This window comes from Phacochoerus africanus, chromosome 9, assembly GCF_016906955.1.
Source record: "Phacochoerus africanus isolate WHEZ1 chromosome 9, ROS_Pafr_v1, whole genome shotgun sequence".
In the NCBI taxonomy this organism is placed as follows: Eukaryota; Metazoa; Chordata; class Mammalia; order Artiodactyla; family Suidae; genus Phacochoerus; species Phacochoerus africanus.
The window spans coordinates 62,221,693-62,236,791 of record NC_062552.1 but is presented as its reverse complement, the minus strand read 5'-3'; the positions used below and the strand labels follow the sequence as shown (position 1 = coordinate 62,236,791).

The 15,099-nt window shown below is 43.1% G+C and overlaps 1 protein-coding gene across 9 annotated transcripts in view; it reads right to left on the bottom strand.

Moving 5' to 3' along the window:
- Positions 1–6,324: 6,324 nt before the first annotated feature.
- PARP6 (poly(ADP-ribose) polymerase family member 6) overlaps positions 6,325–15,099 on the bottom strand; it is a 28,264-nt gene continuing 19,489 nt past the window's right edge. For 6 of the 9 annotated variants that reach the window (XM_047796443.1, XM_047796445.1, XM_047796442.1 and 3 more), the window contains 6 exons: positions 14,379–14,451; positions 13,600–13,669; positions 7,750–7,829; positions 7,291–7,354; positions 7,056–7,140; positions 6,325–6,700 (listed from right to left, as the gene is read on the bottom strand). In XM_047796443.1, coding sequence (XP_047652399.1) covers positions 6,598–6,700; positions 7,056–7,140; positions 7,291–7,354; positions 7,750–7,829; positions 13,600–13,669; positions 14,379–14,451 — 475 coding nt within the window. In that variant the 3' untranslated portion in view covers positions 6,325–6,597. Of the gene's footprint in view, positions 6,701–7,055; positions 7,141–7,290; positions 7,355–7,749; positions 7,830–13,599; positions 13,670–13,702; positions 14,169–14,378; positions 14,452–15,099 lie in introns of those variants that run through there. The other 3 variants (XR_007137079.1, XR_007137080.1, XM_047796449.1) reach the window with 2 other exon arrangements.

Below are 15,099 nucleotides of genomic sequence, written 5' to 3'. Positions count from 1 at the left end.
ATTTTGTGCGTTTAAATCAATATTGTTGGAGGTTTTCTTACATTTTTCTCTAAAGCATTTTCTGATTTCCCAGTAATTAGGCAACAAGTGATGGCTGCAGTTATCAACGAAACACCTATAACTCTTGCCTGCTTTCAGCCAAGTTTTAAAAGCAGATAGTGTTGCCTCGTTAAAAATCGTGAATGCTATTCTCTTAGATTCTTTCCTTTTCCTGGAAAATGAGACCAATGGGTGTGACCTGCTCGCTCAGGCAGACACGCTGTAGCTGAATCACAGGCGTTCATTATGCCTTCCTGTTAGCTCAGATAAGCTTTGAGGAGAAAGTGACAACTTAAATTTGAGATAAAATACTTTATAATTTCTTCTGTAATCTTTTCCCATCCCCTTAGTTTGCAGATAGGAAGTAAATGCTTGGTTATTGAGATGGTGAGAGCACATGAAGTTGAGAGGGGAAAAAAGCCACATGTCCCACCAGGGAGAATCAGATCCCTCCCTGTCCAGAGAAAGGAATGGTATAAATGACCAGCTGTGGCCCCTGAGCTAATGATGAACTAAGAACAGTGGTGGACCACAATGGAGTGGCAAAAATCTGGCTAATGCTAGACTATGTTGCACTTTAAAGATCTAAACTAGGTATATTCCCAGGATGGAAAAGCATATGCATTAAGCTAGAGAGCTGATGGCAAACTATTGCCCTTCGGTTACAGATATTGATCATCCAACAGTTATTTTTTTAAAATGCTGTCCATGAAACTGGCAGACCCTAATCCAGTTTTTTGGATCCCCCCGCCCCTGGCCACCCTGTGGCATATGGAATTCCCAGACTAGGGGTTAGTTCCTAGTTGTGACCTACTCCTCTAATCCATCATAATTTTGTTCACATTAGATGCATGGTGAAAATCTGTCAGAGTTTAAGGTGGTTGTCATTACTTTGATGAGGAACAGAGTACAGAAGCAAGCTTGGGTTCTGTGGTGTTTAGTTACAATTCCACTCACTAGCCCTATGACCGTATCTTGTAATTGAACGTGAGTCCAGTTCATTAAAGGTAAACTGAAGAAAAGTCATACTTCTTGGGTGGGGTTTGGTTAGATGATTATGTGAATGAGTATTAAAACCAGTGCCCAGCAGGCATCTTCTTTGAGAATTGACTAGTCCTAGAGATTTTTCCTTGTGGCTTGTACCAGAACATCTTTCTCAATTCAAGTAACTCTGCCATTCTCTGATCCATCCTCTTGAACCTTTATTCCTTAGACTCAGCAACAGGTAACCCCAGGACTGCATGAAACTAGGGAAACTAAGGAAGGACACAGACTCAACTAGAAGCTAGGCTCCTCCTCCATAAGCCAGCCCTCCTACTATGCTCACAGACCTGGCAGATAGGAGGGGGAGCTGCTAGGTTCACTGGACAGAGGTGTGAGTGAGGGTGTAGATTGCTGTTACCTGTTTGGATTCTTAACCAGGGAATCAGACTCTGGAGCTTAATGATTTCTTTTTTTTTGTTTGTTTGTTTTGTTTTTTTTTCCCCTTTTAGGGCTGTGCCCTCAACCTATGGAAGTTCCCAGGCTAGGAGTTGAATCAGAGCTACAGCTGCAGGCCACAGCCACAACAACACAGGATCCAAGCCATGTCTGCAACCTACACCACAGCTCACGTTAACGCTGGATCCTTAACCCACTGAGTGAAGCCAGGGATCAAACCCACCACCTCATGGTTACTAGTTTGGATTTGTTTCTGCTGTGCCACAGCAGGAACTCCTTAATGATTTAAGTCTTGATGGTCATTTGGAGTCACTGGCAAGGTAGGTGTGTAAGCAAACAATATCTGACCCAACTCTGGAGACCACAGAAAAGCTTTGGCCCTGACAAAGAAGGCAAGGTTACAAGTTTTATTTACCGTTATGTTAACTCTTGGCTTCTGCCTGAAACAGCAGTTAGTTTTCTCAGGCCAATATAAATTCCCAGGACAACCCATTGGCCTGAATGTCAGGTTTAGAAATGCTTATCACTTTGGAATTTTTTTTTTTTCCAGAGCCACACCCATGGCCTGTGGAGGTTCCCAGGCTAGGGGTCTAATTGGAGCTGTAGTCACTGGTCTATACCACAGCCACAGCAAGGCCAGATCCGATCCACGTCTGCGACCTACACCACAGCTCACGACAACACCGGATCCTTAACCCACTGAGTGAGGCCAGAGATTGAATCTGCATCCTCATGGATACTAGTCAGGTTCATTTCCACTGAGCCATGACAGGAACTCCTCACTTTGGACTTTATATGCCCTTTCCAGAGCCAGAAGAAGTAGCCTTTTTAATTTCTTCTTTGCTTTCCTTCAGATTCCCAAGATCTCTTCAGGCCCACCAGAGGTAGGTGGAAGGGTGGCAGAAAAATCTTAATTCCAGACAAATCCTGGAAGAAAGAGAAAGTTGGCCTTTTGGAGTTAAGGGAAGAGGTTGTGGGGAAAAGGGAAGGAGACGTGAATGTATGTATGGAAAGACCCTTTCAGAGGAAAGGAAGAGTGAAAAAAAAAAATGTTTTCTGGATCAAACTGTGTATCTAGGTCCCCCTCCTAAGGAGATGCCTCATCAGCACTTAGATGGAGAGATTTTTGAGGAGTCCTTGTTCATTCCAGTGAAGTCCTGCCCCAGCCAACAAGACCTCCAGCAATTTTTCTATAGCCCAGAACTGCTAGTGCTTACAGGACAAAGCCTCCTTAGGGTGGGTTTGTCCTATCCACCAAGCCTCTACCTTTTCCCACTGCGGTGCGCTCTCCTTTTTCCCTATAAGTACAGCCAGAGCTCAGGCTCCCTAAGATGCAAGTGGAATTGTATGCAGGCCTTGTTACCCCAAAGTAATTAAGATCTGGAAGACCAAGAAAGGCATCAGCAAACAAGAGATCAAATGCCTCCTTCCCCAGGATGTCCTCCTGCTGTAGTTCCATCAAAGTCACATTGTCCTTAGCACCATATTTCTAGTCTCCACTCCATGCTCACTGGCTACCAGCTAGCCTGATCTACTTGTCCCAGGAAGGAGAGCTAGGACAAGAGAAATTTTGATCTCTTTTCTACATAAAACAATTTTTGTAGGCAATGCTTTAACTTAAAGGTAACATCTTTGGGCCCACTGCAGGGTGGCTCTGAAATACTTGGGAAAATTCCTATACTCCAGAGACTGATGTCACTTCAGATGAACCACTTTACTCCCACCCTTTCTGGGGGAAGAGGGCTCTGAAGGAATTGTGTGACCCCTGAAGCTTCCTCCCTGCCACTCCCAAATTGATTCCAGAAACTGAGACAGCACCCAAACCTCCATCTCAGAATCCATCTTGTGAGAACCTGGTAAGTTACCCAGTCATGACTCAGCACCAGCCTCTTCCCTCCCTCTCCCCACTGGCCAAGATGAAAGGCAGAATCTAACAGAAGGCTCCTCCTCTCTGGATGGCCACATCCTCACCACAAACTGAATCATGGCCACACCCTGCCTGGATGGAAAATTACCATAAGAGGGAAGGGGAAGTTTAAACTCCAGGAGTTTTAAGTTCTCAATCCAGAAATCATAGCTATTTACTCTCCCCCTAGAACTAATTGAAGAAAATAGTTATTTTCCCAGACCTAGTACTAACAAAGCCTATCCAGGTCTGAAAGGGTGAACCAGGAGTAGGTGAACCTCTGTGTGTAGGATTTGCAACAATCTTGGCTTTGGTGAAGGACAATCTCTGGCACAGACTTGGCTTTCATAGGCTTCACCTCCCACCTCTAAGGCAGCCAGCCCTGGGTGGGAGAAAGGGGCAATGGTCCTTCAATTTCCACTCCAGGCTGTGGGAGGACTCCTCTCCAGAAACTCAGGGCCCTGTGCAACTTTCTGGGCAATGCAAGCATTCTTGTTATAGGAATGCTGCAGGTTTTAATTAGATTTGTTTTATACCATACATGTTTTGAATTTTTTTTTTCCATGCCTGCGGCATGTGGAAGTTCTGAGGCTAAGGACTGAACTTGTGCCACAGCAGTGACAATGCTAGATTATAACCCACTGAGCCACCAGGGAATTCCTGAATTTTTTCAGATATGGTTATGTACAGCTTTCTAACTTTTCAGATTAAAAAACTCCTGTTGCTGTTATGAAGAACACTATAAAATGGTACATTTAATTTCGTTATAATTTTATTGGCATTAAAAGACTTGCGTATATCCTATTAAAAAAGTGACTTCCATGGGGTCAGCTCAGGTATTTTAAGTTTTTCTGCAAACATACACTATCTGTTCATTACTTCTTTTTTTTATCTTTTTGCCATTTCTTGGGCCACTCCCGCAGCACATGGAGGTTCCCAGGCTAGGGGTCTAATTGGAACTGTAGTCACTGGCCTACGCCAGAGCCACAGCAACATGGGATCCAAGCCACGTCTGCAACCCACACCACAGCTCACGGCAACACCGGATCCCCAACCCACTGAGCAAGGCCAGGGATCGAACCCGCAACCTCGTGGTTCCTAGTCAGATTCATTAACCACTGAGCCACGACGGGAACTCCTGTTCATTACTTCTCATTCCACCATTTGCTAGTACTTGCTCTGTCAGATGTTACTGATACAGAAAAACTGTAAGAAATGGTTACAACTGAGAAAAATCTATTAATATTTCTGAAAACTGAGCAAAAATGTTATACCATTTGAGTAGCCAAGCACGTAGGTTCAACTGTTGGAACACCAGTGCAAACAGTTTGAGAACTGCTGGGGAAGTAAAAGAATGGTTAAGAGGTCAAGTCCTGGAGTTGAGCAAATCTGGTTAAAAACCCAGCAGTGGCCACTAACCAACTGTGAGACCTTGCACACATTACTTATGATCTCTAAAAACACCTATCTTCCATCTTTGTTGTCAGGATTAAATGAAAAAAACAAAAATTGTGAAGTTTGAAAGGATATATAGCATAGAACCAGAATAGCAATTCTGGAGTCAGGTTGCCCCGTCAGTCACTAGCCATGAAATCTGAGCAAATCACTCATCCTTGTGCCTGTTTTCTCATCTGCAAAATGTGAATAATGACATCTACTTCACAGGCTTGTTTTGAGAATTGTATTAGTCAATGCACGTAGAGAGCTTACAACAATACCAAGCACTTGGTAAGAAAGCCAAAGTGTTATAAACTTAATGATCTACCTAAAAACTAAAAAATGTTAGTAGCTATCTCTGATACTACACAGATGAGCTGCAAGGGTCTTCCCAGGAGGCAGGATTTTCAGTTAGGGTGGGTCACCTGATGGGGTCATTTACTTAGAGAAGAGGTATTCTAGACCTGAAACCAGATTGGGGGAGAGAGCCTTAGGAGACATGTAGAGTCAGAATGGCAGCAGTCTTGTTCAAAGAGTAAAGCAGTTTAAGAAACAGCTCCTAGGAGATGGACCTTAAGAATGGTACTTCCATGTTAAGTTCAGGCCTTGTAGTCGTAACTACAAAGCAGGTAAGGCACCCAGGCAAAGAAGGTTATTTCCGAAGTAGGGTGAAGATAATGAAAGGAAACAGGTAGTCCAGCATCAAGACGTTATAACAGAATTAAAAATCTATACTTAAAAACCAGGCTTGTTCAGTGCTTTTTGTAGTCTCTATGCTTATGTTCCTATTTTTCATTAATAGTTCATAAAATATTTTTTAATGTCCAACTGGTCTCTTGTAACTAATTTAGGATTTTAGGTACATGGAGCATAGCCTAAAGGCCAGCAGAAGGCTGGCAGTGGGAATTTCATCAGGGAGATGGCTTTCACTGAAACAATTAGGTCTCCTAGGAACAGCTGTCTTCCCTCCCATTGCTAACCTTGGAGAATTTGGATTTCATTTCACTAAGGGAAACTGATTCCTTAGGATTTCTTTATAGATTTTGAATTAGAGACCAACCCACTTCCTGTACCTGCCAGCTCTCCCCTCACCTCCCTATCAAAAAGAAACAGCTGGGAGGAGGAGGCGAATAGGGATCAGCTTCTGATATATACGGCAAAGGAGAGCGGAGAGGTTTTATGCAGAAAGTAGAGGTTCTAAGCATAGGAAATCTGAGGGGTTTTGGCCTCCATTAGTCCTTTTAAATTGTGAAGAACAGTCATCAGTGGTATTCTATATCCTTCTCAGTTTATGTCATCTGCATAACTGATAAGTTTCCTTTATCTAATTTGTTGGTTAAAATGTTGACAGATCTGTAGTATACTATACTAGACAGATTCAGCTCTGATTCCCACAACATAAACAGTCCCAACCCTCGTGATGTTCCACTCTCCCCACCCCCACCTCCATTGGGGCTTCGGGCAGGTGCTGGGCCAAGGCTAGTCAGACCACAGTGATCATATCCAGTCCACAGCACCTTCCATTTTATTGTTTTATTTACAAACAGGGTGAAGTCAACTGGGACAATCAGGGGTAGGGAGTCAATCTGGGCCATCCAAATGTGGAGTAGTTCCTGGGTCAATTTCCACCATGAAGGCCGCCGCTTTTATCCTTTTCCTGCCCCTTGATAATGGCCCCTTGTCCTCAGGGCAGCCCTGTCCGCTGCTCCTGAGCCCTTTTTGTGAGGGTGGATGGATCCCGGGGGAATGGGGGTGGTACGAGGGCTGGGGCCCCCTCAGTTTGTGTAAACCTGAGTTCCGATCACACGCATGATTTCCTTCTGTATCTTGGGGTCCTGAGTATTAATGTTGGCATCGCCCACCTGACCATCCTCATATCTGCCAAAGATAGGGCAAGTGTGAGCGCAAGAGGGAGAACAATACCAGAATAATGTCAACCAATGGAACTGCATTCAGAAGTGTGGCCACACCACCCCATAAGTCAAACCCTTTCTTGCTACTCTTTAGTGTGGAAAAGATTCAGCTTATCTGGTTTCCTCTAAACGGACCCTGATCTATACCCATCCCTGTCCTCCAAGGGGCAAGTCCCAGTGCTAGCACCACTCAGGTAGCCAGGGACAAGTCTCTGATAACAGAAAGAGACTTTCCCCATAGTCACACATCGTCATGCTCCCAGTCCCATCATGCACCCTCACTCCTCCAAGGAGTCCCCAAGGTACCCTCCTAGACTTACACAAAGAAGAACCGTGTGCAGACATGGTCAGAGACAGGGCACACCCAGATGTTCCCATGCTTCTGGAGGTCCTTGGATGTAATCACTGGGAAGAAGAGGGCCAGAGGTTACAGATATAATGTTTAGGCAGGGAAGAAATGGCATCATCATTATCCTTGGTTGGATCCATGTGCCAAAGGGGCACCAGAAATAAAGACAGAGGGCCCAGAAAAACAGGGCTGGGTAAGCTACATACCTTCACAAAGTGCTATACAGTTTAGATTCCGACTCTGCAGGAACCTCGACTGAATGGATCGGGTCTGGAAGAAGAAAGCAGAGCCAGGTAGACTATTACACTTTCCCTAGAGAGGCTGGTTAGTAGGTGATGGTTGGGGATGGGTATTGGGATATCCTGGGCTCCCAGTCACCCCCCCCAAAATTTTTGCTTTCCCATAATGAGTCTAGATGAGTCCAAGCTTCCATCTTTACATTTTCATGTCACTGCATTTAAACTCAGTCTCTGCTTTCATACTTATGACTGAGGCCACAAATGACTCTGGAAATGTGTTCATCTTAAAACATATCTGATTCCTTCAAAATGATCTTTAAACCCATCCCACCACTACCACTGTTTCCCCATCCACCCCTGTAGCCTAAACTTATCCCAGAGGAAGGGTTCTGCCTCAGTGGACCAAGGGCAACTAACGAATAATACCTGGGGGATGGTATTCATTCTGTTATATCTCTGGACCAGCTCATCCTTGGAGGGCATCCTGTGCTGTCCTTTTCCCATTCCTGTCACAGAACAACAAACCAGTTCAGTCACCCATTCCTTAATCAAATATTTACTGAAGTACCTACTATGTGTCAGGCACTAAGCTAGAGATACATGGTAATACAACAGCGAAGAAAACAAACAATGTATCTGCCCTCACAGACTTTAGTTTTATAGAGATTACAGGAAAGGAACAAATAATTACAACACAGCATGCTAAAGGTTATGATGGGAAGGATACAGAACACTGTGTGGAGCCAGAGGAGGGGAACCAGCCTAGCCTAGGGGTTTGAAGAAGGCTTCCTGGTGACAGCTAGGCTGAGAAGTATAGGATTAGGAAGACTTAATTAGTTAAATGAAGGTAGGGAAGTGTTCTAAGCAGAGGTAATATGACATGAATGGCCTGGAGGAAAAGCAAAGCCTTGTGCCTTAGTTTGTATGGGGTATAGTCAATGGTAGAGAAGTGGTGAAAGATGATGTGGAAGAGGTGGGCTAGGATAAAATCAAGCACGCCTTGTAGGCCATGTTAAGGCAACTGGACTTTATCCTAAGAACATCAGGGCATCACTGAAGGATTCTAAGATAGGAAGTAACACGTGAAATGAGCCAGGAATGAGCGGCCCAGGAGAATGGTGACATCAATGCCTCACGTCAAATGCCAGGCTGAGTGAAATGAGTGGAGAGGAAGCAAGCAGAGCAAATCAGAACTACTCTAGTTTCAAAGTTACATAAAAAGCTCTGACAAGAGTCATTCAGGGTAAAGGGATAAAGCACAACATTAAGAGATGAAAAATTTTCCACAGGTAACCATAACAGTAACTACCTTGAAGAGTTCTGCTTCCTGCAGAAAGTCTTCCCAGACTTAAGGGAGAGGTGCCAGTTCACTCATTTTCACCCTATCTAGATCCATAAATCCTCCACCCTCCTTACCCCTCACTGAATAGCCCTGTTTATAACATTTATAGACTCATTCCAATTCTTCCTGTTTAGATACGAAAAGAGTGCCAACTCTTTCTGGCCTATGATTAGGACTTCAGTCTCTGTATTCAGCTTCATCACAGGCACAGCCTTATGACAGTTGGGATGAGTCTGTGTATGTGCGTATGAGACCATGACACTGAAAGGAAGATGAATGAGGATGGAAAATGATGCCATCATTGCAGGTCATAAGCAGGGGCCCTTATCTGATCAGCCCACCCTGGAACGTTCTATTTCTAACTCCAACTAACTTCTGCTGCAAGTCTTGGTTTTGTGATAGTCATGGTATAGAGGTAGAAATGATAACCACTGGACTGACATTCTTCACTGCTCAGGCTGTCAATTCATCATGCACTCATACTGAAGTCCCTGACAAAATTCAGGGCAACGAGAGCCTCAAGACTTGAATTTCCAATTTCCTCCTACAGGACAACTACCACCCGTTTCCAACTTCTCCATTAGTCTTGACTAGGTTTAGCTCTGCGTCCAAATGTTACGACATTTTTAGATTTGAGTATTTCAGTGCACGGTCCTAAGTGAAATTCCCACTTAGGTTCTACCCCAGAGAACACCCTGATTTCTACAGCTAGTCTTAGAGATGGTCCTTATGATATAATCTAAATTTTGTCCCATTTCAATCCTGTTGCACTGTCCTGTCCGCAGTGACCCAATCATCTTCTGTGAGATTTCCAATGCACACTGAGAACCTGGAGCCAAGGACAGTCCCTAAAGACTTGGCGTCCAGAGTATATACTTGTGAGAAGTTTCTACACATGACTAAATAAACAGACGAAGTTTACCATCTCCCACTGTGCCTCATTTTAACCTGCAACCATGGCAAAGTCATCAGTTTCCGCTAGTCAAATGGATGCTCTCTATTTATAATGATGTCCAGAGGGTGCCCGGTGACACTAACCTACAGATACCCTGAGGAAGAATAAAGAAAATCAGAGCAGAAAGGAGCAGAAGGAAACATACAATGAAGACAGAGCTGGCCAAATGCTAGAGTGACTAAAATAAGTCTGGACATTACCAAACATCCCACCCAGTGGTAGAGACTCTCACATATCTATGGGGCCCTCAGAAACTCAGTCATTCAAGCAAAGCCTACCCTGTCAGTCCTGTAACTGGCCTAGAGGTTAAGAGAACTGGATCTGGGTTCTAGCTCTGCTACTTCAAGCCGTATGACCCCAACAAAGTCATTTTTTTCTGTGTGTCTGCTTTCTTATCTATAAAGTAATAAAAGATTGAATAAGATGACCTGTAACTCCAACAGCAAAAGCATATGGCATTTTGTATATATAATCAAATTGACCTTTGGAGAGGATGAAGAATGGTGCCATATGACATTTTACATAAACAGTAAATAAAGAAGAAAATTAAAAAGTCAATAGAGATTTCTGGCTTCAAATGATAACTAAAGTCATTCAGGCACTCAGTAATAAATAAAGGCCAATGGGAGAGAAGAGAGAGAGAGAATAGGGAGAAAATAGACAAAAAGAAACTCTGTGGGTAGCGGGAGCCAGAGGAACCTCACTACTTAGAACAAGAGCTTAATTAGAGGGAAGCTCAGGCAGGGACAAAGATAAAAACTAGGAACCTAGACAAAGCCAAAAGACTATTCCAACCCCACCCACACTTTGGACCCCAAGCACACAGAGTAAGACTCATTCACACATTCAATAAATATTCACTGAGCACTTACCCTTCGTGGATCACTCATGACCTTTGGTTCATTACACACTTTTATTTAATAGCACAATGAATACCTACAGACCTAAGCTAATTTCTCCCAAGTTGTTGAATGCCATTGTTGGCTCATTTTCACTGCTGAATAACCCAATGCGAGAATATATTAAAATGTATCTACCCATTCTCTCTCTCTTTTTGACTTTTTAGGGCCGTACCTGCAGCATATCGAAGTTCCCAGGCTAGGGGTCAAATCGGAGCTGTAGCTACCACATCCACAGCAATGCCAGATCCAAACTGCGTCTGCAACCTACACCACAGTTCATGGAAACACTGGATCCTTAATCCACTGAGCGAGGCCAAGGATTGAACCACTATCCTCATGGATACTAGTTAGGTTCGTCACCACTGAGCCATAACGGGAACTCTATCCATTCTCCTGATGATGAGAATTTGCGTTGTTTCTAAGATTTGCTGTCGCAAACAGTATTACTCTGAACATACATGTATATACCTTTGGGTGGACATATGCAGAAATGAAAATGCTGGATTGCAGGGGTAAAATTTTCTCACTTTTATGAAATTTACCACCAAATTATTTCCAAAGTGGTTGTACCAATTTATATTCCCATATGCAATAAAAGAGATCATGCTGATCTACAACCTCTGCTACAAAGGTATCAGATTCTCAAATTTTGCCAATCCACTTACATGCTAAATGGTAAGTCATTTTGGTTTTGTTTTACTTACTTGATTAATAGAAGCTGAGCAGCTGCTCATGTTTCTTTGGTCACATCTCCAGTGAAATGTCTGTTCATGTTGTTTGCCTATTTTTTAACTGAGTTGTCTTTTTATTATTTGTGATTTTTTTTTTTTTTTGGTCTTTTTAGGGCCTAACCCATGGCATATAGAGGTTCCCAGGCTAGGGGTCTCATCGCAGCTGTAACCACTGGCCTAAGCCATAGCCATAGCCACAGCCACATGTGTCTGCGACCTGCACCACAGCTCATGGCAATGCCAGATCCTTAACCCACTGAGAGGCCAGGAATCGAACCTGCATCCTCATGGATACTAGTCACATTCATTTTCATTGAGCCACAATGGGAACTCCTGAAAGAATTTTTTTTAACACATTTTTACTACTAATCTTTTGCGGTTATATGTGTTGCAAATGTTTTCTCCTGCTCTGTAACTTAACTTTTTACTTTTTTTTCTTTTCTTTTTTTTTTTTTTTTTGTTGTTGTTGTTGTTGCTATTTCTTGGGCCGCTCCCGCGGCATATGGAGGTTCCCAGGCTAGGGGTTGAATCGGAGCTGTAGCCACCGGCCTACGCCAGAGCCACAGCAACGCGGGATCCGAGCCGCGTCTGCAACCTACACCACAGCTCACGGCAACGCCAGGTCGTTAACCCACTGAGCAAGGGCAGGGACCGAACCCGCAACCTCATGGTTCCTAGTCGGATTCGTTAACCACTGTGCCACGACGGGAACTCCCCTTTTTACTTTCTTAAGGTGTCTTCTGATGAAGATTTTAGTGTTAATAAAGTTAAATTTATCAATTTATTATGATTTGCAATTCCATTTCTTTCTATTCTCTGGATGATTTTGTTTAAGATTGGGATAATATGTTCTTTGAAAGTTTGACTAGGACTCACTAGGTAAAATTATCAGGGCTTGGTAACTTTTTCTGTTTTGTTGTAGAAAATTTTAAACTACTATTTCAATGTCTTTTATAATTTTAGAGCTATTCAGACTATTTCTTCTTGAATCAATTTTGTTGTTATATTTTTCTAGGGATTCATCTATTTTGACAAAGGTTTCAAATCAGTGGCATAAAGCTGACGGATTTCCACCATTAACTTTTAAAATTCTGCTACATCGATAGTTATGTTCCTTTCTTCATTATTTAATTGTGCTTTTTATTATTAATTGTGCTTTTTCTTCTTAGTCAGTCTAACCAGGTTTATCTGTCTTGTTAGTTCTTTAAAAGAATCATCTTTTGGCTTTTTTGGACCTATCTAATATATCTGGCTTTTCTTTTTCCACCACCCCGAGGCATGTGGAGTTCCTGGGCCAGGGATCAGATCTGAACTGCAGCTGCGACCTACGCCAGAGCTACAGCAATGCCGGATCCTTTAACCCACTGTGCCAGGCAGAGGATCAAACCTGCATCCTGGTACCACAGAGACACTGTCAATCCCACTCTGCCACAGTGGGAACTCCTATTGATACCTGTTTTTATTTCACTGATTTTGGCTCTTACCTGTATTATCTCCTTTCTTCTACTTTGTTTGGTTTATCCTATTGTTAGAGAATTTTCTGGTTTTGCGATTCTGGACCCAAGTTTCCTTATCTTTATAACAGTTATAATTACTGGAGGATACTAAATAGTAATCTATAAAGGATCTAGCACTGTCCCCTTCATATGGTAGACATGCAGCTACGTGGTGGCTATCTTTTATACACAGACAATACAGAATAAGAACAAAAGAAGACTGAAAAGGAACTCAGACATAAACCTGGAACAAAGACAGAGCTTTAAGTCAGATTTTCTGAACTGGACAAAGCTTAACTCATCTCCTAACTAAACTATGAAACTTGGTCATGCCTATCTTTGAAATAAAATGCTTTCTATTTAAAGTGACTAATACAACAACGTGTAATCACAGACAGTTTAAATTGTAAAAGGTGGTTGACAGGGAGAAGAACAATGTCTCCAGAGATATAAGCCAGTGGAAGGGACTCAAGCTTTCATATATAAACCCATACACATGTGTACACACACACAACCTGTAATGACAGGCTACTACCAAAAATGTGTTCTCCAAAAGAGCCTAGTTTCATCTACCAGTTATTCCATAACCCATTCTCAGAGCCAAGCCTCTCCAGTGAATAAAACCATCCCCATGAAGAAGAGGACTATCTAAGAGAAAGGGAGACATGGCCTCACTTTGCAAAGAATCTAAATTTCTAAGGAGAGAAAGTAGAGAAGATTATGTATCCATGATTGGGGAGAGAGCTGACACAGACCAAGTATCCATGATGGAGGAGACAGCATAGGATTATGTATTCACAAAATGGATGCAATGTAAATAGAGTCAACGTGGCCAGAGATTATTTCTTACCTGAGTATCCAAAGGAAATACTGGAGATGGGGCTCAGGTAGATGCCTTTGCCATAGGCTGCTCCATGCAGCTTGCAGGGAAACACCAGGATGAGCAATATGAGCCTGGGCCCTCCCATGGCTGTATATTAGGCAGCCACAAGGCTTATCCAGCCCTCTGTCCCCCCATTTTATCTTCTCACTCATTCAGATAATTTTAGGCACCTACTCTTGACAAGCTGCTTGGCTGAAAAGTGGATGCAGGTTAACCCTTTGCCTATGAAACACTAGATACTGATGCCTTGGAGAGGAGTAATAGAGCCGCTGAATCCATTCCCTCAGAATCCATGCTCCTGTCCCTAGGCCTTGGGACATATGCAGATTACCACCCCCCAAAAAGGAATATAGGACAGCAGCCAGGACGAGGGACAATAACCATTCTTTAGAGTCTTGCAGAGCAAAGAAATATGTCTCCTATATCAACTCTCTGAATGAACAGTCAAATAAATGGAAAAGTTCTAACAGGTTAATTGATCACAGTGGCTGCAATCAGCCTACAGCTGATTCCTGCCTAGAGCTACATTCCCATTCCTACAACACCAAAAAGCACAGCTTAAGGTCAAATATACAACAGTCACATTCATTCTACGTGGCTTCAACTTCCTCCCTAGGGAAGCCTCACGGGAGGCTAGGTTTGAGGATGCTGAAGCAAAAGACAGCTGGGTACTCTAGGGCAGACTTCCCCAAAACTGAGTGGGGCAGGGGGCAGGGAGTGGAAAGGGAAAAGGGACACAGCCTCACCTGCAGTTTGGTGTAGGATGCATTGACCAGCCCATTGCGCAGGATCGAATGCCAGTTCTCAATGTGGGACCCACTGCAAGGCAGGGTAGAATATATGTCTCCTCATGGTATGAGGTTCCCAAAAGAACTTCCAAGACTGCCACTCCCACCCATTCTCACCCACGCAGGACATGAAGATGGACACAGATACACCTAGCAATGGACATGCACATGGGTGTCATCACAGGCATGCAAGATGTGTGTGTGTGTGGCTAATATTCAGTCCCACCCTCTTTTCTGTGCTTTGGCTAATCCCATCCTAAATCCTCAACTGCTGGTTCAATATTTTCATTTGTCTATTATCCTGCTATTTCAAATTAAACAAACTCATCTTGAATTCAACAAGCTTATCACTGATTCCAAATATGGCTTCCAGTCATGACTTCACATCTATCCTAAGGAAGGGTACCACTGACTCCCCTTGAAATTATCTTTAATCTCTCTTTTTTTCCCCTCTCTCTCCTCCTATAATTAGGCATAAAGTGATTTCCTTCAAAGTACCTTTCAAATCTACCCCTGCCAATCTGTTCTTTCAACCACATCTTTTTATATGTAAATATCATTTCTCCTCAACAACACTGTAAGTAGCTTGAGAGTAATGACTTTATCTTATGTATCTCTATTCTCTACAATGCCTATCACAATAGCATTTAATAAGTATTTGTTCACTGACTGGTTGATG